Source organism: Trachypithecus francoisi, unplaced genomic scaffold (assembly GCF_009764315.1).
Source record: "Trachypithecus francoisi isolate TF-2019V2 unplaced genomic scaffold, Tfra_2.0 Lachesis_group20, whole genome shotgun sequence".
Classification (NCBI taxonomy): Eukaryota; Metazoa; Chordata; class Mammalia; order Primates; family Cercopithecidae; genus Trachypithecus; species Trachypithecus francoisi.
In genome coordinates, this window is record NW_022681466.1 from 54973797 (window position 1) to 54995669 (window position 21873).

Consider the following 21873-nt stretch of genomic DNA (forward strand, 5'->3'; position numbering starts at 1 on the left):
GAGGCAGACAAGGGAGGATGGAGGTGCTGAGAGACCCCAGAAGGGGCAGAGGGGAAGGAGGATGGGGCAGGGGGAGCAGCAGGTGGAGTCGGCCAGGGCTCAGAAAGCTCTCTGCAATGACGACTTCCTCCCAAGGCAGAAGGAGCCACTAGCCAGGAGAAGACCAAAGCGAGAGATGTGGCTACATGTGCTGTGCCTCCCCCAGGGACTGCTGGGACCACGGCCCTCAGTCTTTGTCATGATCGTGGTTGTTACAGCTCTACCTAACAATCCCCTGCATTTATTGGCACCTCTGCCTTCTCATCTGTTTCTTTCACTTTAGCCCCATGGAGGGGAGACAGGCCTGGACAAGGGGCATGACTACCCAGGGGTGGGCATCAGGGCTCGCATCGCAGGCCACTGCCAAGCTCCTTGGGCCTCAGGCCCACCTGCATCATCATCATCCACTTCCCCGTTGATCTCCGCTGCCCGGATGAGACGGGCCTCCATCACCTCCATTTCCATAACCTCCATCTGCTTCTTCAGTGCATCGTACTGGGTCTGCAGAAGACGGGGTTTCAGGGTATGCCATTCTGTCTCCTCATACCCACTCCCCGAACCACACAGACCATGCTCACATGCTTACCCAGGGCAGACAGGGATGCTGGGCTAGGGGTGAAGACGCCAACTGTTTTTGGGGGGAGCCAATGGGCACTATGGTGTGGCAGTCACCAGCCTGCTGTTCTCACCCAGGCCCTGCCCTCACCTGCAATTCCTTCATCTCCTTCTCAGTCCGGAGCCTCTCTGCTGTCTCCGCGTCCAGCAGCTGGGAAGCAGACTCTCCTGTGTTACGCTCATCTGTCAGCTCCGATGTCAGCTCCGAGATCTGGGGTTGGGGGTAGGGAGTCACCACCAATTGAAGTGCCTGCCTCACTCAGCCAGAACACCTGGGGGACCTGCAGGGGCTGGGTCTCCCTGCAGCCATGCCCAGTTGGTGTGGTGCCAGGAGTCACTCACCCGGCTCTCCAGCCGGTCACTGTTGAGCCGCAGCTCGTTTCGCTCCTTCTCCACCTTCTCGAGCTTGCTCCGCAGCTGCTGGATCTCCTCCTAGGGTGGACCAAAGAGGGCAAAGTGAGCCAAAGGCACTGCGAGGGGTTGGGGCCCTGGGTCTGCACCCCTGTAGTGAACAAAGTTGATGAAGCTTGGGCCAGGACACCATGGGAGGAGGCATGTCCCCAATAGCAGAGCCACTGCCTCCCGGGAATCCTGTCCCTAGACCCTTCCCAATAAGCTAGGGATGCCCAAGATTTTATCGTTAAGAGGCTGCCCAGGGACTCAGCCAGCATCCCGGAGGGACATTTTCTGTTTGATGAGCACATTTCAAGGATGTGAGCTCTCTGGACTAAATGAAGAAGCGCTTGGAAGTCCAAGCTAAACCGGCAAGGCTTCCCCCCACCCAGAGACTTGGCCCTCCCAGGCTGTCACATACGTCTTTGTTCCGGATCTGCTCCTCTGACAGCTGTACTTCAATGAGGGGCCTCACTGTGGTAAAGAGCTTCCACCAGGGCCAGTCCTTCACCCCTTTGTTCTTCTTGATGTTCTTCTGAACACAGCGAATGGCCAGGTCCTGGATCTGCAGGTGGGGTGGGGGTGGCGCACAGCGGGGTTCTCAGTCACCTTGGCCAAGCTTGGCCCAGGATCCTCCCCACCATCAGCACAGGCCCCCAGGGCTGCTCCTCTGGCCTCCTGACCCCGAGTCAGATACTTCCCATGCTCCCCCTTGCCCCAGGCTCCCTCCATCCCTCAGAGGGTGGGCAGCACAGAACCCAGCCCTGGGAGCACCGCGCTGGGCACTAGCCGCTCTGCTGCCATTAGGAATAATTTCATCTGCTTTATTTGCTGCCTGATTATTTCCAGCATCCTGGCCTAGCTGTGCTATAAAACCTAATCTTGCTGAAACACAAGAGGCGGCAGTGCTGGCTGTTTTATGGACTTGCTAATAAGAAAAGGAGTCGCTGACACAGCTCCTTAATCTTCATGGAGCAGCCTATGATCCAGAGCCCACCTTTGCCTGGGCCCTGATTCCCCTACCCCTCAACAAAGCCCTCCAACCAGGCCCCGTTGCTGGGCACACCAGCACACTTGCTGGCACCAGGGAGCTGCCCGTTCCCCACCCTGGCCCAGGACATGGTGGCCTGGGAGGTTCCTGCCTCTTCTCTCCCTCATAGCCCCCACCCCAGGAACTTGGCTGTGCTCATGTAGGTTGCGGGGGGAGGGGATGTCCCTAGAGCAGCACCTTTCTCTTCTTGAAGTGCTGGCGGGCCAGGTAGCCCCGGCAGGCTGCTTGGAAAAGGGTTAGGTTCCTGCTGGTTTGTTCATCCCGCTGCTCCTCCAGCCGTGCCAAGGTACCCGCCCGGAAGAACACCTGTGAAAAAGCAGGCCTGGTGAAGGCAGGAGACTGGGCCAGCCCAGCAGAGGAAAGGGAGGGAAGGTGAGGAACTGGAGAAACAAGCAAGCCAGGAAGTACAGCCCTTGGCTTGGGAAGAGCCTCAAAATCCAATTGTCCAAGAGAGGAGGGGAGGAGCAGGAAGAGGCCCTGGGAAGGCTGAGGGAGCAGAGGCTGGGGAGGTTTTGGCAGGGGAGGAGTAAGGTGTGAAATTTAACTTCAAAGAAAGATGAAAGGAGAGGGAAAGTAAAGGGAAGATATCTGGGGCAAGGAAGGAAATGGAGCAGTCACTGGTCAAACAGGGATCTGTGAGGGCTTCCTCACCCAGGACTGCCAGCAACCCTGTCAATGCCCCCTGTGCCCACAGCCCACTGCAGGGCCCAACCCGGGCTCCAGCTGGGACTCCCGACTGCTGGGATCGGGGGAGTGGATGCTGGAGGATGTCTGTGTGAGAAGCAGTGCTGGGGAGAAGCGTGCAGAGGAAAAGCAGGGAGAATGGGAAGAGGGGTGGTGGGAAGCTCCTGCCTTCTCCTCCCCCTCCCTGCTAGTTTCATTTCAGATGGTCTCCTCTTTCATGTGCCACCCCCCAACACACACCCAAGTTTCACCTTCTCATGAAGAAGCCAGTGAGGTGGGCGGGGGTTGGCCCAGCCGAGGGACCTGTCATACAGGTTTGGGGGCTGGAGGGCAGGCATGTGCAGAACCAGCTGGGCGCCCCCACACCCGGCCTTTCCTTAACACTCTGTGCCACCCTAAGATAGGGCTTGGTAAAATTTGCCACATGCCACAAAGAGGAGTGTGTGTGAAACGGGAAGGTTTGGGTGAAAAAAATCACTCTGTATCCATGAGAGTGGGCGGAGACACCTAGGTATAGGCCTACCTCCATCTGGCACGGAACACAGAAAATGCCTTTTTATGGGGCAAAGAGAAGATGTGAATGTGATGGGAAACAGGTTACGTAAATGCACCGAGAGCCAACAGGCACAGTATCCCAAGGCCCCCTTCAGCAAAGATGCAAAGAGAGGGCCTAAACTTTCTGCTGAGAAAGCTCTGCCTCTGGCGACTCCACAGAAACCTGGTCCCCTGAGGCTGGCCTTGGAAAAAGCCAGCTCAGTCCTTTGTGACACTTCCCTAAACCCCACCATCGAACACGGGGTCTCCCATGGGTCCTAAGTTCTACCTGAGCCTCCATTTCTTTTCTTTAAATTTATCTTGAACGGTCTTGCTCTGTCACCCAGGCTGGAGTAAAGTGGCATGATCATGGCTCACTGCAGCCTCTACCTCCCAGGCTTAAGCTATCCTCCCACCTCAGCCTCCCCAGTAGCTGGCACTACAGGTGTGCACCACCATTCCCAGCTAATTTTTGTATTTTTTTTAAAGAGATGGGGTCTCCATATGTTGCCCAGGCTGTTCTTGAACTCCTGGCATCAAGTGATCCTCCTGCCTCAGCCTCCGAAAGTGCTGAGATTACAGACACGCGCTGCCGTGCCCGGCTGCTCAATTTCTTTCTCTCTTTTTTTGGGGACAGAGCCTTGCTCTGTCACCCAGGCTGGAGTGCAGTGGTGCAATCTCTGCTTACTGCAACCTCCACCTCCTGAACTCGAGCGATTCTCATGCCTCAGCCTTCCAAGTAGCTGGGACTACAGGTGCCCGTCACCACGCCCAGATAATTTTTTTGTATTTCAGTAGAGATGGGGTTTCACCATGTTGCCTAGGGTGGTCTCAAACTCCTGGGTTCAGGCAATCTGCCCACCTCAGCCTCCCAAAGTGGTAGGATTGCAGGCGTGAACCACCACGCCTGGCCCCCAGCTGCTTAATTTCATATAATGTGCAAGTCTGAAATCCCACTGGGGGTAAAAGGAATACCCAAGCCGCACCAGGGGGCAGCAAACATGCTTGGTTAGGACACATAGCCACCTGACCAGGGCAGAAGAGAGGTGCCGGAGTGGGGGATGGATAATGGCCGGCCCAGAGACACAATGAGAAGAGAAAGAATGGTCTAGAGGCCACAGCAGCGAGCCTCAAATCTCTCTTGAACATTTGCGGGGTTAAGGGTCCTTCTGGGTATTGGGTGAAAGCTCCAGGCCATCTCCTCCCCAAAATACACATTCATACAAATTTTACAATGTCAGGAGGCTCTGAGCCCCCCAAAGTCCTTATTGAAACTCTCAGGGTCCCATGGCTCAGATGAAGACCCCCTCCTCTGAAGCAATGTGACACACAGGGAATCCTTGCTCACGAGTCAGTGTTGACCAGAGCCTAGACGGCCTGAACTTTCTTTCCCAAACTAGCTGTGAGCAGGCACCCAGTGTTGGCCCAGCTCTGCCCTTGAGTGACAGTGTGCCCTGGGGCTTGCCTGCCTCAGCCGGGCACCTGGCATGGCTCAGGACGACAGAAGGTCTGAGACGGCAGCTGGGAAGAGGATCAGCCTGTACAGGCCCTTTCCTGCCCTGCCCGAGATAGGCCTGGGAACCCAGGCATGGGCTGGAGGAGGTGCCATCCCCAACGGCAGCCAGCAGCAGCTCAGCCTGCTTGAGAGGCAGGAACCTGGCGGAAAAGACCAGGGTGACAGGACCCAGGGAGAGACCCTGCAGCTGAAGTAGAGCCTGACAGCAGGCAGCCCTAGGCAGGGGCCCTAGATGGCAGCCCCAGCTTAAAAAAGCGGGGGGAGCGGAACAGACAGAGAGAAAAGAGCTGAGCCAGACACAGAGGTAGACAAAGCAGTGACACAAACCAGAAAATGACACAGAAAGAGAATGGGACACAAAGATACAGAGAACAAGGAGAAAAACAGAACCAGAAACCAAGGAACAGAGACCAGCAGGGACTGCTGGGGCCAAAGGGAAAGCCAGGGACGGCAGAAGCCAAGATGGGAAGATGCAAAGACACAGAGATGGGAGCGATTGACAGGGAGGGAGGGCAGGAGGAGCCAGGAAAGCGACTCAACATGCAGGGCCGAGAGGACCAAGCACACAGGACAAGTAAGACTCAAGCCTCTGCAAGCACCTCCTTGCACCGCACACGCCCCACGGGACCCTGCAACCCAGAGTTCCTTCCCTCTCTGCTGGCAGACAACCGGTCCAGAACCCTCTCTGGCTCTCCACTGGCCTCCTTTCCACTCCAGCCCTGGGGCACATATGCGGGTGCCACCTGTCCAAGCTTCCCAGGCTCAGAAGAGAGGGGCATGCAGGGCTTCCTGCCTGTGGGAGGAATGCTCAGCTGACCCTTTGGTGAGGAGTGACGCGGCAGACTGGCACCCAGGGGCCGGCGTGCCTGCATTTTACGCATGGCGTTCCATTCAGATGAGGAATTCGGCCTGTGGGCAGGTGGTGGCAGCACAGCCTCACCAGGTCCTGCTTGCTCTCTGGAACCCAGCAGCCCCAGATAACTCTCCACAGGGGCTCTACCCAAGGACTCCTGCCTCTTCCAGCCCACATCCTCTGGGTCCAGCCCTCCAGTCTCCCCAACTCCCCACACCAGGACTCGGGCCAAGTTCAGGGCCACCTTCCACCCACTCTCTCCTGACATCACAGAGGTGTTCCTGGCACTGAACAAGCCAGTTATCCAGAAGGAAGGAAAGTCAGGTTGCTGCATCTGAACCCTCTAGGCTCCCTGGCCCCTAGCCCTGAAGGGGGCAGCCCCTGAGTGGCTGGGCAGGGTGGAGCTGGGGCAAGACTCAGAGGGCACCAGGAGACCAGTGATGTCTGGCTGAGCAGCAAGAACAGGAGGAGTGGACCAGCCACCCAGGGGCCCCTGGAGTGAGGCCCGACTGCCCTCCTGTGGGACAACTCACCCGGCTCAGGCCCATGCAGCAGCTGCTCTTCTCCAGATCCAAGCACTCCAGCAGCTCCTCCACCGCCTGTAGAGAGAGGCCTCTGTCAGGCAGCCCGCCTGGGTCTCCCCTCACCATGCAGGGCTTCCTCCAGGCCCTTGGCCCTTCCCCTCCCTCCTCCTAGACAGTCTGTTACTCATGCACTTGTGTGGGCTTCCTCAGTGTCAGGCATTGGGTTGGACTCTGGGGACACAGAGATGACTATAAGAGGAACAAAGCATCTTGCTGGGGAGCAAGACAAGTGAACTACTGCAGTGCCCAAGGGAGGTGGCACCTACACAAGGCACCTCAGACAGCTCTTGGTTGTGCTGAGAACTTCTGATACAAGTGAGAATTTGCTGGACGAAGTAGGGGAGAGGGCATTTCAGGCAGAGGAACCAGTGTACACAAAGGCCTGGGAGCACAGGACAGCAAGATGCACTGAGGAAACGCCAAGTCGCTCACTGGAACTGGGATGGGGGGTAGGTAGTGAAGGTGCAAACAGAGAGGGGGCTGGAGCCAAAGCACGTGGAGCCCCATGTGCTTCGGGAGCCCCTGAAGGGTTCTCTCAGAGATGGGCATGATCAGGTCTGCACTGGTAGAGGACTCACTGGCAAATGGGTAGATGGATGGAGACCTACCCCACTTAGGCAGTAGTCCACAGGAAGGGAGGCTAGAGCCTGGCCCAAGGGGAAGAGAGGAGGAGAACACACAGCGGGTGTTAAGGAGACAGAGCCTTGCCGGATATGGGGATAGGGTTTGTAAGGAGGAATCTAGGGCTATACTGAGATTTCCGATTTACATAACTAAGCAGATAATGGTGCCATTCTCCAAAGTAGGGAATATAAGAGAAAGAGCCGACTTGTGGGGAGAGAGAATGAGTTTGGTTTGAAAAAGCTGAGTCTGAGATGCTATAAGGGATAGGGGTAGAGAAGTCCAGAAGGCAGTCAGATAGAAATGTATGTCTGGAGCTTAGGAGAGAGGCCTGGGCTAGAGGTATTGATTTGGGAGTCATCAATATATATGCAGTAACTGAAGTGATGAGTGTGAATGAGGTTGGCCAGGAAGGGGGTGCAGAATCGAAAATACATATGGCCAAGGACAAAGTCCTGAGGAAGACGCCTCTTTACTTCAGGAGCAAGTGGAAACGAGGAGCTCAGGGGGAGTGAGAACAGAGTCAAGGGAGAAACCAGGAGTGGCAGCAAAGAGGCCCAGGAGAGGATGTCCCAGAAAGAATGGAGCCCCGTGCTGCTAAGAATTCAAGTAACAGAGGGATAGAAAGTGCCGGTTGGCTGTGGCAGTATGGAGGGGATGAGAAGACCAGTGCCAGGGCATCAGGGAGAGGGACCAGGCAGCCATGGGCGGTGAGGGCAGCAGGAAGAAAGCCCAGGGCAGGCAGGAGGCAGAGCACAGTACAGGGAGATGATGACAGAGGTGACAGAGGCTCCTTCCAGAGAGCAAAACCTGCAGGTCTGTGAGGGAGTTTCTCCACGGAGAGAAAAGGGCCAGGAGAAAAGGAGATGCTGGAGGAAAAAGATAGAGAAGCGAATTCACACAGATAGAACGGGTCTCTGGGGAGACCCAAGGAAACGGACTCCAAGGCACAGGATCAAGGGACTGGACGAGAGGAGGGACCCTCCCCACCAAGACAGAAGGTGTATGGGAATAAGGAGGCCAAGGAAGAGAGGTTTGCAGGAGGCAGGAAAAGAAGCTGGAGCCTGATGTCCTGAGATCTGGAGGCTGGATATCTGCTGAGAAGGTGAGCCAGAAAGGTGGGGTGGGGAGGATTTGAGGAGAAAGATGGAGAATGGAATAGCAGATAGGAAGCCTGGAGTCACGGTCAGATAAGAAGGGGACATCTAGAAGACTTGCTGGTCCCCCTGAGGGCCCACTAAAGGCTGAAGACCATGAACCTGTAGGAAGTCAAGTCCACAAAGTTGTATAATTTTCTTCCACCACCCTTGGGAGCCCAAAGTGAGGAGTGCAGACACCCAAAGGCTGGCACTTTAGGGTGGGAGTCTGGCAGGCCAGGTGCTGTGGGAGGCTCAGGAGGGCTGAGGGCAATGGAGGCAGAGTGACTGCAGAGTGAACCACGGAAAAGGAGACAATTGACAGAGAAACGGAATGTGATCCAGAAAGAGAGGTCCTGATGGAGCAGGAGAGCAGGTGTCCTGAGGGGAAGAGAGGCATGGGACCAGCAGGCAGGAGGCTGTGGTCAGAGAAGACCACGCTGGGATTTATGATTTCAGAGGTGGGGCATTTCCAGAGCTGATGAGGTACTGGTGTAGCCACAGGTGGGAGGCTGGAATGGAGGCTGAGGCCCGTGAGGAGGGAGCGTGGGATGGGCATCTATGTCCACACGAGGTTGCCTAGGCCACCAGCAGGCCAAAGGATGGAAGAAAGTTCTTCCGAGCCCCCTCCATGAATTCAGGTCTTTGAAGCGGGGGTGGAGGGGCAGAGGGGCACACACAGGCTGGGCACTCTGTGGGCTTTCTGCCACATTCTGCAGCACCCCCTCCTTTTAGGGAAGCCATCCTAAGGTCTGAGGTGTTTTCAGAATCAGGCTGGGTGCCTGAGGCCCAGCACAGTAAAGGAGGGGTCCTCTGCTCTGGGAGCCCTGTGACTGTCTAAGGGGCTGCCTCTAGGGCTCAACGTGACAGCCCAGACGGGCAGGGACACCCCTTCCGCAGCCACGAGTTCACTACCCAGGGCCAGAAAGGGCCCAGCAGCCTGTGTTCACCTGGCACCACAGAGGTCTCGCCATATCCACCTTCCTTCTAGGAGGAATGTTCACCCAGCCCTGGACAGTTTCCTGCTTCAGGAACCAATCCCTGACATGGGGGCCAGGCTGGGGGCCCAGGTGCTGTCGGTGGGGCTCCCAAAGCACTAATAATTCTCATGTGCCCCCAGTGGGCCCAGGCCCTGCTCGCTCCTGGACGATTGTCTGACCCACCAGTGAGCAGACACCCCCAGCTCAGGCCTCCAAGGAGGGAGTGGCTCTTCTCCAGCTCCTACGGTCTCGGCCCCAGGACACAGCTGGGTGCTTCCAAAACCGGGAGCCTGAGCAGGGCCAGATGGGCTGTCTCCAGGGAAGGGAAGGCAGATGAGTCTGGGAAGGGCAGCTGCTTGAGGGGCCTGGGCAGACGGAGAGTGGTCTGGGGACCTGGACCTACCCGCCTTTCATCCACTACGATGTAGTTACGCCCGTGTTTCTTGGTCAGGTGCGGGGCCAGGACATCAAAGCGGCGGCGGAACTCAGAAAACACCATGTGGTCAGGGTAACCTAGAGAGAGGAGTCCAGAGCCAGGCCCGTCAACGCTGCCTGTGCCCAGCACACCCCAGTAGCCACTGGTGCCTGGGCAGTCAGTGGACAGTCACCAAAAGGGAAGAAACTGCAGCGGGTGGGGAGCCTGTGGTTGAAGGCAGGCCTCGAAAGGAGAGTGGGGAGTCAGGAAAGAGGAAAAGGAGGCCAGGAGGACAATCAGGCCTGCTCCACAGGGGGACAGGAAGGCCTGAAAAAGGAACAGGCTCCTTCTGAGAGAAGTAAGCGCCTAGTCAGTGAGATATGCAAATGGGGAGTTGTGGGGCAGCTGATCAGCTCGGAGGAAGGCTACGTCCCAATCCCCAAGATGCTTTCTAGCCCTCCAAGTCTATGCCTCAGTGATAACCCAGACAGAATAATGTCTTATGGTCTTTAAAAAAAAGAAAAAAAAAGGACACCAGGCCAGGCGTGGTGGCTCACGCCTATAATCCCAACACTTTGGGAGGCCAAGGTGGGAGGATCACTCGAGGCCAGGAGTTTGAGACAAGCCTGGCCAGCATGGTGAAACTCCGTCTCTACTAAAAATACAAAAAAGTAAGCTGGGTATGGTGGTCCATGCCTGTAGTCCCAGCTACTCAGGAGGCTGAGGCAGGAGAATCGCTTGAACTGAGGCAGAGGCTGCAGTGAGCCAAAATCACACCACTGCACTCCAGCCTGGGAGACAGAGCAAGACTCTGTCTCAAAAAAAACAAAAAACAAAAAAAGGCACCAGAGAGTAGCTGAAAGGAATCATGCATTGGCTAGGTGCTGGACTCCTGGCCCTGCCTCTTAGGATCATGTGACCTTGGGCCAGTCACTTAACCTCTCTGAGCCTCAGTGTCTTCACCTTTAAACAGGGGCCCTAGCACTTATCTCGCATGGTAGTCATGGAGATTAAATGAGAAACCAAGTAAAAAGCACAGTGTGACTCACTTGCTTGGCATTTAATAAACACTTCTTTTCCCCCTCCGTCCACTGAAGCAGGACATCAGAAAGGCCGCCCTCCTTGCCTCATCCTGACCTTGAGTCCTAGGCCAGGTGACCAAAAAGACTTGTAGATTCTCTTTCCCTGAAGAGTGTCTGGGCTTCAGGTCAGGGGAGGTGTGACCTGACTTTTGGCTTGGAGCAAGGTGGCTTTTGGCTTGGAGCAAGGTCAGAGCAGTGGCTAGCAGGAGGTGACCCCAAGTCACCCTGATCTTACCAGAGCCCAGGGTGGAGGGCCATGAACTCCATTCCCACAGAATCACAGAATTTCAAACCAGAAAGGGTTTCTTCTTAAACCAGATCTGACTCATCTTTCAGACGTAGAAATGGAGGCCTGGGAGGAGCGACTGGCTTGCTCAAGGTCACAAAGGCTGCCGCTGGGGGCAGAACTGGCTTCCAAACCTGGACTCCCAACAGTCAGCCAGGGACTCGCTCCACAGCAATGATGGACTAGCTGGCTCTGGGAAACCCTCCAGCTGGGAGGTGAGGCTGATGCATGTGCCTGATAATTGAAACAGGAGGCGGGGGCTGCTGAGGGGCCAAGACAAAGTGAGCTATTGATTGTATCTGAATTGCAATTAAATTGATGGGCCAGGATAGCAAGTCTGGACGCCTGGCATCTTAATTAATCATCAGTGCTATCGTCGGTGGCTGGGGGCCGGGTGAGAGAAGGGGGGCCTGCTGCTGCTGGCCTCATCGATCTGCTTGTTTGAGTAAAGCACATTGATTTTGGTTCAGAGCGGTAACAATCTGGTTTTGAAATAATAAACACCAACTCCATATCAAGACGTGGGGACAGATCGATGATTTATTTAGAGCAGGGCAGGGAGCCCGTTTCCTGGCTTGGGCTGCTAAGGAAAAGTGACAGTACCCATGGGAATGCCTGAAGGGGACCTGGCTGCGGGTGGGTCTACCTGCTCTTCCAGCAAAGGAGAAAAACATCAGAAACCCAGCAACTCATAACTTCTCAGGCAAAACAACAACAACAAAAACAACAACCAAAAAAACCCTACTTGAGAGACATGAGACATGACTCTACAGCCAGGCTGCCTGGTCAAATCCCACTCTGCCGCTCAGGAGCTGTGTGACCTTGGGCAAGCTACTTAACCTCTCTGAGCCTCAGTCTCCTCATCTGGAATAATAGCAGTGTGCTATCATGATAGCAGTGTGCTATCCCGGCCCCCAGCCACTGACAATAGCTTCTAAGGACTATTAGAAGCTAATAGTATCATCCTCTATGTCTCCTCCTTTAGATGGGTCCATAAAAAAGGGTCTGTCTGACCTTTCTTGGGAGTTTTAAGTACTTCAGAAAGATTTAGCACCTCATTTCTCACTGGGCAGATGGCTCCGAAAGGGCACTGGGTTTGCTGCTGTGGACAAAGTTGAACTGTCCAAACTAGGGACGTGAGGAGAAAGGGAGCTGTGGACAAATGACAAGGCGCGGGGTGGAGTTGGGAGGGGAGAGGGATGAAGAGAACTGAATACGGAAGAGAGAGGAGGAGGCGGGGACTCTGCAGGATGGAAAGAAATGGAGAAAGGAAGGGGTTGTGGGCTGGGAGAGATGAGGAGAGACCAGAGCAGAAAGGATCGTGAGGAAAGAGACAGGAGCAGCCCCACTGCAGCCCACGGGTCCCAGGTGCGAGGTGGGGCAGGGCAGAGCCAGCTCTGGAAAAGAGAGTCCAAAGTGGAGAGGAAAGGAGGCCCTACCTTGGCGGTACATGCGCATGGCATCGAGCAGGCGGGAGCCGCGGAGCTGGGTGCGGAGCAGGGGCACGTCGAGCTGCAGGAGCCCAGCCTCGCAGTGGTCTCCTGAGGGCAGGTCCAGCTCACTGCTGCTGCTGACTCGGCGGGAGGAGGCGGAACGGGGCTCCCCAGCCCAGCCCTCAGCCACAGGCAGGAAGCAGTGCACAAAATGCAGCTTCGACTTCTTGATGGTGTCGATGAGGGCATCCTGCCGAGGGGAAGGGACCGCCCTCAGTGGGCTCTGATGGCCTGTGCTCAGAAGAGCAGAGACTGGTGCCAGCGTCTCCACTGCTCACGGGGTAGCAGGGGCGCCAGCACCAGCCAGGACCTGCTAAGCGTGGACAACTCTGCCCTCGCTGGGCCTGGGTGGCCACTCACAGGTGGCAGCACTGAAAAGAAGACCCCACCAGCAGCCATCGAGTCACAGAGGGACACTGAGTGGGCACCAGATGGCCTCAGTGTGCTCAGAGTCCCCAGGCCTGCCTGCCAGGGGTAAGGAAGAGTCCCCGGGCCTCTTCCTGCTGGGAACCGGCTGGCACTCACCACCTGCAGCTTCATCTGGATGCACAGTGACTTCTTTTTGACAGCCGCCATGCCCGTGGTAAAGGTCTTCCGCATGCTGGTGGCCCGGCGCAGTGCCAGCTGCGAGCCGCCCTCCAGGCCCGCAATGGAGCCAGAGAGCACCGTGGCACTGCCTGCGCGGCCCAGAAACAGGTTGCTGATGATTTTTCTGCCAGAGGTGGGAGGATAAGGGAGGAAAAGCAGTCACATCGATGGAGCGGGAAAGGCTACTCCTCCCCCAAGGCCAAACAGTCCCATTCAGCCACGTCCAGGGGCCTGGCTACCTGAACTGCATGCCCCACACCCTACAGAGAAACAAACAGTGGAGAAATTTTCAAACAATACGGAGAGAAAGCCAGAGGTGGGCAGAAGCCAAGGGGTGGACAGGAATTGGACAGAGGGGAGGGATCTACTCATCTGCTTCCACTCACCAGGGAGGGCAAAGGTGTGGAAAGGTTTCCAATGTGACAGGAGGGGTTAGGGTTCAACATCTTCTAACATATGATATAATTTATTTATTACGTTTACTGTTCATTATCTGTCTCTCCCACTAGAATGTAAATTCCACAAGGGCAGGGAGTTCAGTTTTGTTCACTATTATCTGCCAAACACCTAGAAGCCCCTGTCACAGGGTAGGTGCCCACTAACCATCTTCTGAAGAGCAGAGCGGATGACAGGGCCTATGGGCCTGGGGCTTTCTAAGGCCACTCCTGCCTTCTTTGACTTGGGGGTGTTCTTCACATTTAAACCATAGGCTCTCCCACCATGTCTGCCTCCCACCTCTACTCCAAGAGGCCCCTCCAGCTCATCAAGGCCAAGTGCCCTGGGCTGTTGCCTCTCAGGAAGAAAGGCCATTTACTTGGCTAGTGAGGGGGCCTCTGAGACAACACCATGGGGAGGGAGCCCCAAAATCAAAACAGTCCTGGGTACAGGACAGGGGAGGAGGCAGTGGTGGTCTTACTTCTGGGAGTCCTGCAGGAGCCGGGGGGCATTCTGGGTGGCTGGGTTCTGCTTGGTGTAGTTCAGCCAGCCAGTCACGTTGTACTCTACCCAGTTGGTGCCATGGCTGTGGCCCAGGAGAAAGTGGTGTGGTTTGCTGCTGCGCAGAAGGGGGCTTTGGCCTGATGGTGGGAGAAGCAAGATTCAGGTTGTCAGGGCACAGGCACAAAGTGACCCCCTGCACAGGGAGTGCCACCTAGACCCACCTGTAAGAGGAAGCAGAGGAGCTACCCTCTAGGGATGCCACCTACCTTTTTTGTCACCTTCCTGGGGGCCATAATAGGAGAAAAGGCGCTCCAGGAGGGTGTCCTCACTGGCCCCTGGCACCAGAGCCTCCTCTTCCAATAGCCAGAGCAGGCCCCTTGCCTCGTCTGTGCGGGCCAGTGAGCGGACCTACAGAGAAGGAAGGAAATTCCTCCTCGTCATATGGAGCTGTGGGAAAGGGGCCAGGGTGGTCCTCAGGCCCAAACACACCCTACAGAATGCTACGCACGTGCACACATGCACGCACGCACAGGCCGCAGCTCCTGCCGCTCACTGCTGACACCTTGTGGAAGAGGCGGGCAGCCCGGGGAAAGGGGAGCCAAGAAAGGGAGCAGAGGGAAGCCCACAGCAAAAGAGGGTGCTTAGTACTCCAGTCCAAAGTCACCAAAGACTGCAGCCTTCCTCCTGGCCAGAGCCCATGCCCTGAGGCCCTCCTCCACCCTTTCTCCTCGGAGGTCACCAGGGACTTGGGTGAACCCCATATTGCTCTCACTCCCTGGCAGTGGAATAGTCTGGAAGGCCCTGAGCACAAGGGTTGGCCCTAAGGAAGCTGTCAGTAAGTGACAGCTGTGGGGTTAATCCTGGTCTCTGAGAGTAGAGAACCCAGAGAGGGCTCAGATGGCTGCCGGTGGGATCACTGCAGGCTCACTCAAGGACCAAAAGCATAAGACAGGTGACTTAACGGATGTGGCAGCCAAAATGGGCAGAGGCTGGGGCAAGCTAGACAGCAGGTACCCCTATCCAAAGGGAATAACCACCACTGAGCTGCAGCCAACTGTTGTCCTGGAAGAACACTGGCCTAGCATTGATAAGCCCTCTGGTTCTTCAAGAGAAGGTAGAAATATCCAATTCTGATTTCCAATACCCCAGGAAGGCCAAACAAACTAGGCCTGTGGCCACATCTGGCCTGCAGGTGCCTTTTCTATGGAGTTCCCACATCTTTCTTGGGCAGGAAGGATGGAACCTTCCCTACACCCTATTCCGGCCTGGCCTTTAGGGACTGGAGGAAAAAAGAAGTGAGAAAGGGGCAGTTTTTCCTCTCTTTGACCCCAGCTGCCTGCATCTCCTCCCCACAGATGCCCAAGGGAGTTGGTGTGATTACCAGAAGGAAGCAGAATGTGGCCAAAGGCCAGGGTAACTCTGGCGGCAGGAACCAAGTAGCAGGAACGAGCAATGAAGCAATCAGATGGGAAGACAGGCTTGGCACCAACGGCCCCTTCCCCAGGGGTGCAGCTGCCCCATGCCAAGGCCCATTAGTCAGGGGAGACCACAGAAGAGAAAGAAGGGCCAGGGTCTTCCCACATGCTGTCTGACCCCTGCTGCTCATGCTGACATCCCCCGTCTCCTGGGAGCCACAACGGTTCTGAGTGAGGCCATCACAGGAGCCCAGGTGTCAGGAAAAGAAAATCCACTTCCCTGGGGAGATGCGGTGCTTGGGCACTTTAAACATCTGTCCCCGGGGGTATACTCACTCTTTCCCAGTCCCACCACTTGTGCAAGCCAAGCAGGGCCTTATGGCAGAGAAGAGGGAGGGAGAGGCAGGAATCAAAGCAGAGGACGGAGATCGGTGGTCTTGCAAAAATGCCAGTTCTCCAATAAAGCACCTTATGCAATTTCCCTAATGGCGGACAATCACCAAATGCCAAGAGTTTGCTAGGCCAGCCAGTCCCCCACCAAGTGCCAAGGTGCCCAGGACACTAGCACAAAGGGTGACAAAGCCTGCCCCCAAGGTTGAGGGGCAAGGGTTCATATCCATGAAAACCCCCTAGAAGGCATTTGACAGCTTGGCACTGTTTCCCCTGGGAGTGGGAGGCTGCCTCCCGTCCCTGCTCTGTTAGGTTGCACCAGTCCTCTACTTGGGGACAATGGGAGGGAATGACTATGTCCTTGGGGTCTGGGCCCTCACCACCTGGGACTGGTCACCAGGGCTCCTGGCAGACACACTGGAGGCTCAGCCAGTCACCAGCTGGGGCCTGAGCCTCAGAGGCTGAGAAAAGAGATATGCTTTCCTTCCTGGCTGGAACACCCATGAGCTGTGGCTGGCTCCCCAGGGCACCAGAGCAGAAGAAAGTGCCACCTTCCTGGCCAGACTGCCTGAGTGCTGAGGGGCAGAGCCCCAGCGCCATAGAGTAGTTGGTGTCTGGGCATGACTGCTGGACCCTCCCTCAGCCCACAGTGGCACCCCCGGCCACAGCTCAGATGGAGAGGGCTCCACCACAAGGAGAGGGGTGGGAAATGAGAGGAAAGGCTCTTTCAAACCCTCTCTGCAGCTCCTACCAGGGACTGATGGGAGGCCTGGTCCACAGCAGCCACAGAGTCATCCGTGGGGGACTCCAAGTCATCAAACGCCAGCTCGATGTTCTCCTGGGAAGGAAGGCCGAGCAGTACTGAGCATGGGTGTCACGTTGTGGGGAACAGCCCTGTGAGCAGGCTGGGAGGGAGCTCTGAGATCTGCAAGGCCAACCTCCTTCAGCGCCGTGCAGGAGCTCCCTCCGTCATCCCAAATGAAACGGCTCCCAAGGCAACACACTGTATTTTTTGCACAGCTAAAATTCTCAGAACCTCTTTTTATCCTAAGCCAGAGTCACATTCTCATTACTCACATCAGATGATTAGGCAACACAGAGCAAGCCCACTCTCAATTTCACACAATCATCCTTGAAACACTTGAAGACAACTGCCATTTTCCTTCTGAATCCTTTCTCGCCCCAAATAAATATCCTGACAATTCACTCAACTGACTTACAGATGAGGCAGGATTCTCATCCCATCCGGGACACCCTTTCACAGAAGGCACTAAGTCATCATCTGTCACCCTCACAGATCAGGGAAGGGAGATGGGAAGGCCAGGCCTAGACGCACTTGGAGCAGGAACCACACAGTGGCAATCACCGGGCCTGGGAGGTGCCTCAAAAGAGGCCGAGGGAGGTCTCCTCGGGGCCCTCAATGCACCTGTAGGCTTCCTGGAGAGTAAACTCTCCACCAAAGAAGAACGTAGCCAAAGCCAGAGGCCAGGGACAAGGGGGCAAGGAACGACTGCTGCTCCAGAGAGTGCAGGAGGACAGAAATGGAGAGTAAGGTGGTGCCTTCTGCATCCACAGATGCCCTCGCTGGGGGTGCCAAGGCCAGAATCTGAGGCCCGGTGAGGTCCAGGCCCCAGAGCTACCTCCTTGTATCTTTCCAACTCCTGCACGAAGGTGCGCTCGTGGAAGAGCCTCTGCAGCCGGTCCTGGGTGTAGTTGTGGCACAGCTCTTCAAAGGAGGCTCCGCGGGCCGACCCACCCTGCTCAGGGTTCTGGAAACCCGGGGTGTCGACAATCATCATGCAGCAGAGCGAGTGCTGGCTGGACTTGAGAGCCCTGGATAGGGACAGCCTGGGTCAGAGCCCTGCTGGTTGGCCTCTGGCACCAGGAAGCCCCACCCTGACCCAGCCAGACTTCTATCCCTGCCCAGGTGCCCAGGACCCTGGTGGGGAGGGCGTGCTGGCCTTGCTCACAGCCCACAGTACAGGGAGACCCTGCTGGAGGAGGCCAGCTCTGCCTCGGCCAACCAGGCACAAAGGCATCTACTCCACCTCTGCCAAAGCAGGAAAAGCCCTGGGTCCTGCCTGGCACTCACCTGTTCACCAGGGAGACGAGAAGGGTGAAGAGCTCACTGTAGAGGCCAGCTGCCATGCCCTCAAGGCACTCCAGCGCACTCAGTTTCGGGCCTGTGGGGCAGGGGGAGCAGCGCTATCTCCTGCTCCGCAGGACTCTCCACCTGGGTAAGCCCCTGACCTGCCCAGGGCCCAGTCAGCACGGGGCCTGGGGCGGGGCCTCTGCCACTGACAGAGCATCTGTTCACTCCAGCAATCCCCTCCAGCCCCAAGGATGGCAGCAAGGCCGGGATGAGGCCTCCCGCTCACAACCACCAGCCAAGGGACAAAGCGTACCTGTCCCATCTCCCAGGCCACTCTCCTCGGGGCCCTGGCGGAAGGAGGTGGAGCGCTGCAGAGTGCCACCCTTGTGCTGGTGCTTAAAGATGGCTGAAGACAGCTCCTCTAGGCTGCAGCCCAGTAGGTACGCAGCCTTCTGGGCCCACTCATGGCGGGCAAACTGCTTGCGCCCAGCTGTGGAGTGGAAAAAGGGATCTGGCATCCTGGGTCTTTTTCCTTAGGCTAGCTGATGACCTGATGACCAGCTGGTGACTATGCATCTTCTGGGGGCAAAAACCAGCCCTGATGACAGCTGATAGCAGTGGCCAGCATTTCCTGTGTCCCATGGGGATGGAGAGAATGAGCAGGTCCTAAAGGAGGCGGTAACTCCACATGCTGCCACCGGAGGGCAACAAGCCAGTTGCAAAAATCCCTTTTCAGACGGCTCAACTCCAGAGGTGCCCAAGTAGGGGAAGGGCGGACAAACCAGCCCACCTGGGATGGGCACAAGAACCCTGGGTGCCTGTGGGGGATTTATCTTGAGAGATCGCTCATGCCTCCTCATTCCCTGGGTGCATTAGAACCCTCCCTCTTGCCCCCCTGGCATCTGCCAGTGGAGACCACAAACACCCACTGATGGCCCAACAGTGGGGAGGCAAAAAAGCCGCAGGGGAAAGGGAACAGCCCGCACAGACGTATGTGCCTCAGCCAACATGTGTCTAATCACGGCAGTTAGGGAAAGCTAACAAGAAACAAGGTTTTACCTTCAGCAGCTTCTGTAAGGCAAAGGACCAGCATGCAGCATGCAAAGAAAAACAGTGTGTTAGCAAACAGTCGTCAACGGAGCTCGCCGCCTCGAAGGGACCGTGGGGCGGGGCTGTTGTGAAGATGAGCAGGCAAGAAAACACAACCACAGTCAGACTTGGGACAAACGCGCACACACACACACACACACATACAGTCTCCAGGGAGTATGTTTGTGGGTGTAATCACACTGACACATACAGAAAGAGACCCACAAAGACATTCATGCACATGTGTGCGCGCGCACACACACACACCCTGGAAAACACTGGAAGCTCTGAGGCGCTAACAGACATTGCTCGACAAGGTCCCTGTGAGGCGCTAACAGACATTGCTCGACAAGGTCCCTGTGCTGACACCCGGAGCTCTCTGCTTGCAGTTGGGGCTGGGTTGGTTAGAGGAAAGCTAGGCTTGTCACCACCTCAGAGTGAAGCAACTTCCCTCAACACACAGCCACACGCCTGCCTGCCTGGCCGTCCTCCACATTCTCGAAACAACTTCTCTAACCCAGAGCCTGGCTCCTCCTGGGCAGGGATGCCACTTCTTGGGGTCGTACGGAGCCTCACGCCCGGGCATCCATTCCTCCATGCACCCACCACCCGCCAGGGCTTTCTCACTCCAGCTGAGCAGCCTGGGGCCCTTCACATCCCAGAAGGGGACAAAGCCAAAGCCCAAGGTGCTGTTCAGGGCCAGCATCCCCTTTCCCTAAACTGTAGAAAAAAGGGGTGAAGAGGCGCTCAAATCGCCACCCTCCAACGTAAGTCATCTTGAAGGATGGAGCAGAGCTCCTTCAAGCCAGGCCAAGTCCCCAAGCGCAAAGTGCCAAAGCTGCAGCCCATTCGTTACCACGGTGCCTACTGCCCCCTAGTGGCCGCCCCTTGACATGCAAGAGGAAGATACGCAGCTACCCAACCAGTGGAGAGAAGGGAAGAGGACTGGGGAAAACTGGTCTCGGGAGGCCCCAGGAAGCAAGCCCACCCTACCCCACCCCATGGTGGGCATCCTGAGAGGTTCCAGGATTCAGATCCAAAACCAGCAGGAGAAGCAGCTACTCGTGGGACTCCAAGACACCCCACAGCCTGCAGGCTCCCCTTTCATTCTCAATCCCGGGGCTTCTCCCCAGACCAGTCCTCTCCGCAGCAACAGAACAAGCCCAGCCCCTAGAAAGTCCTGGGCAAGCACCAAGACAGGGCACGGCAGCCCCTACACCCCAGGGCGGGGCCAAGGTCAGTTACCCGCTTGCTCCTCGGGGGCCTCTGTCAGGAAGGGAACAAGAAGGAGAGTTATTCCAGCGGGGCTGCCCTGCCTTAGTGTCCTTCTCGTCCATCAGCCTCTGAACCCCCAGCCCTCCATGCTTCCTCACAGTGCCCCCCAGGGGGCTGAGAAGAGGCACAAGCAAAAGAGGGGTGTCTCAGAATGGCTGGGTCTGTGCTGGGCAAGAATAAACTGGGAGTGGGCAGGGCCCCTAAGAGATCTCCCAGGGGACAGGCCAGCCTACTGGGACCCACTGCAGGTTACCTTTGGTGGCTCCCGCAGCCCCCAGGTGGTAGATGGCAGCCAGAATGAGCCAGCAGGCCTTCTGTTCATCGAGGGAGATGCCCAGCACCTTCATGGCCGCCTGCAGCTTACTAAACTGCTGAGCTGCCTTCTGCTTTTCCTCAGGCTGTGGAGATAGACGACTTCAAAGGGCTGTTCCTCCCAGCACACCCCCATGAGAAGCTGGGCCCTCAGGACAAGGCTTGGGTAGAGCCAGCAGCTGGAGCTGGGCTCCCATTATTCCCACGGGACCCATGGAGGCTTTTCCTACCCCCCAAGGCCCAGGGCTGCCAACCCAGACCCCACAGACCCCTCACCTTGGCCAGTGGCACAATCCCAAACACATTGTTCTCTGCCAAGTGGTTGAGGTGGAGCTCTGTCCTAGGGGTACAAATAAGGCGTCAGCACGGCACTTGGTCCCCATGCCAAGGCCATTTCCCCCCAGGGTGGAGACAGACAGACTCAGCTTCCAGACTCCAAGTTCTGTCTGCCCATCCTCCCATCATCCCCGACTGGCAGGCAGCTGCCACTGCTTTCCTAACTAGCCTGGATGCCTGGTCAGGGCACCATTCTCCTGAGTACAGGCCACCAGACATGCCCTGGTAAGAGGATGCAGCCAGGCCCCCAGAAGGGAGCAGGGAACCTGACCGAAGGGTGAGTCCAGCCAAGGCAGAGACGATGCCCTCAGTTACAAGAAGGGCTAAAGAGGACAATGGCCTGGGGTTGCTGGCTCAGCCTCATCATTTCTCTCTTTTCAGTGAACACACAGCAAGTCTGAAGGTCTGAAGGGAAGAGCGTGGCAGAGGCAGCCAACACGGGGCAGGAAGGGCTAGTCTGGAGGCCACTGGAAGAGGCATGGGCTTTTGGCCCCAGTGTGGACTCAAATACCCCTACCAGTCATGCGATGGTAGGCAAGTCCCCAACCACCAGCACCTCAGTGTGCTTTGCTTTCCAGAACTGGCTTCATGGGTAATGGAGATCCTAGCTAGGCCCTGGAAACACTGAAGGGCTGACTGTCCCCCTCCCACATAGCCAGGCCCCAGTACCCAGGACCAGGGAGTTCCTGATAGGCAGAGACTACATCTCATCCATGTCACCGTCCCTGGGGCCTAGCTCAGAGCCTACCACATAGCAGACATGCAATGACCAAACAGTGCAGGACGTGATCAAGTGGCTTTAATCCTGGATGCAATCAAGGTCCAAGAGCCCAGTCAGTGGGCTGGAGCTCACAGCACCCTGGTGTACCCTCTGACCCATCTCACCTGAGGGTGCCATCCCCACAGGCCAGCAGGTAGTAGAAGACGTTGAATGTGGCCTCACTGGCTGGGCGCCGAGCCACACGAAGCTTCTCCAGAAGCATTGTCTGTGGCACAGCATGAAGGTGTGGGTAAGCAGGGTAGTGCCAGATCAAGTTTTTCCCACCCCACATCAGAAGGAATCAAACTTATGGTCCTTTAGGCCCTGGGGAACAAGCAGCTGCAATTTTTTTTTTTTTTTTTTTTTTAGATTTGAGATGGAGTCTCACTCTGTCA

The 21873-nt window shown here is 56.6% G+C and overlaps 1 protein-coding gene across 17 annotated transcripts in view; it reads right to left on the bottom strand.

Annotated features, from left to right (window-relative positions):
- The window catches only part of MYO18A (myosin XVIIIA), a 106873-nt gene that overhangs the window by 23729 nt on the left and 61271 nt on the right, over window positions 1-21873 (bottom strand). For 10 of the 17 annotated variants that reach the window (XM_033181884.1, XM_033181883.1, XM_033181890.1 and 7 more), the window contains 20 exons: window positions 21604-21704; window positions 20659-20722; window positions 20324-20468; window positions 20041-20061; window positions 18766-18777; window positions 18020-18196; window positions 17707-17797; window positions 17255-17447; window positions 16366-16452; window positions 14076-14217; window positions 13787-13946; window positions 12808-12994; window positions 12229-12472; window positions 9410-9519; window positions 6219-6284; window positions 2276-2404; window positions 1469-1612; window positions 997-1086; window positions 746-865; window positions 429-540 (listed from right to left, as the gene is read on the bottom strand). In XM_033181884.1, coding sequence (XP_033037775.1) covers window positions 429-540; window positions 746-865; window positions 997-1086; window positions 1469-1612; window positions 2276-2404; window positions 6219-6284; window positions 9410-9519; window positions 12229-12472; window positions 12808-12994; window positions 13787-13946; window positions 14076-14217; window positions 16366-16452; window positions 17255-17447; window positions 17707-17797; window positions 18020-18196; window positions 18766-18777; window positions 20041-20061; window positions 20324-20468; window positions 20659-20722; window positions 21604-21704 — 2395 coding nt within the window. The remainder of the gene's footprint in view (window positions 1-428; window positions 541-745; window positions 866-996; window positions 1087-1468; window positions 1613-2275; window positions 2405-6218; window positions 6285-9409; window positions 9520-12228; window positions 12473-12807; window positions 12995-13786; window positions 13947-14075; window positions 14218-16365; window positions 16453-17254; window positions 17448-17706; window positions 17798-18019; window positions 18197-18765; window positions 18778-20040; window positions 20062-20323; window positions 20469-20658; window positions 20723-21603; window positions 21705-21873) is intronic. The other 7 variants (XM_033181893.1, XM_033181891.1, XM_033181892.1 and 4 more) reach the window with 2 other exon arrangements.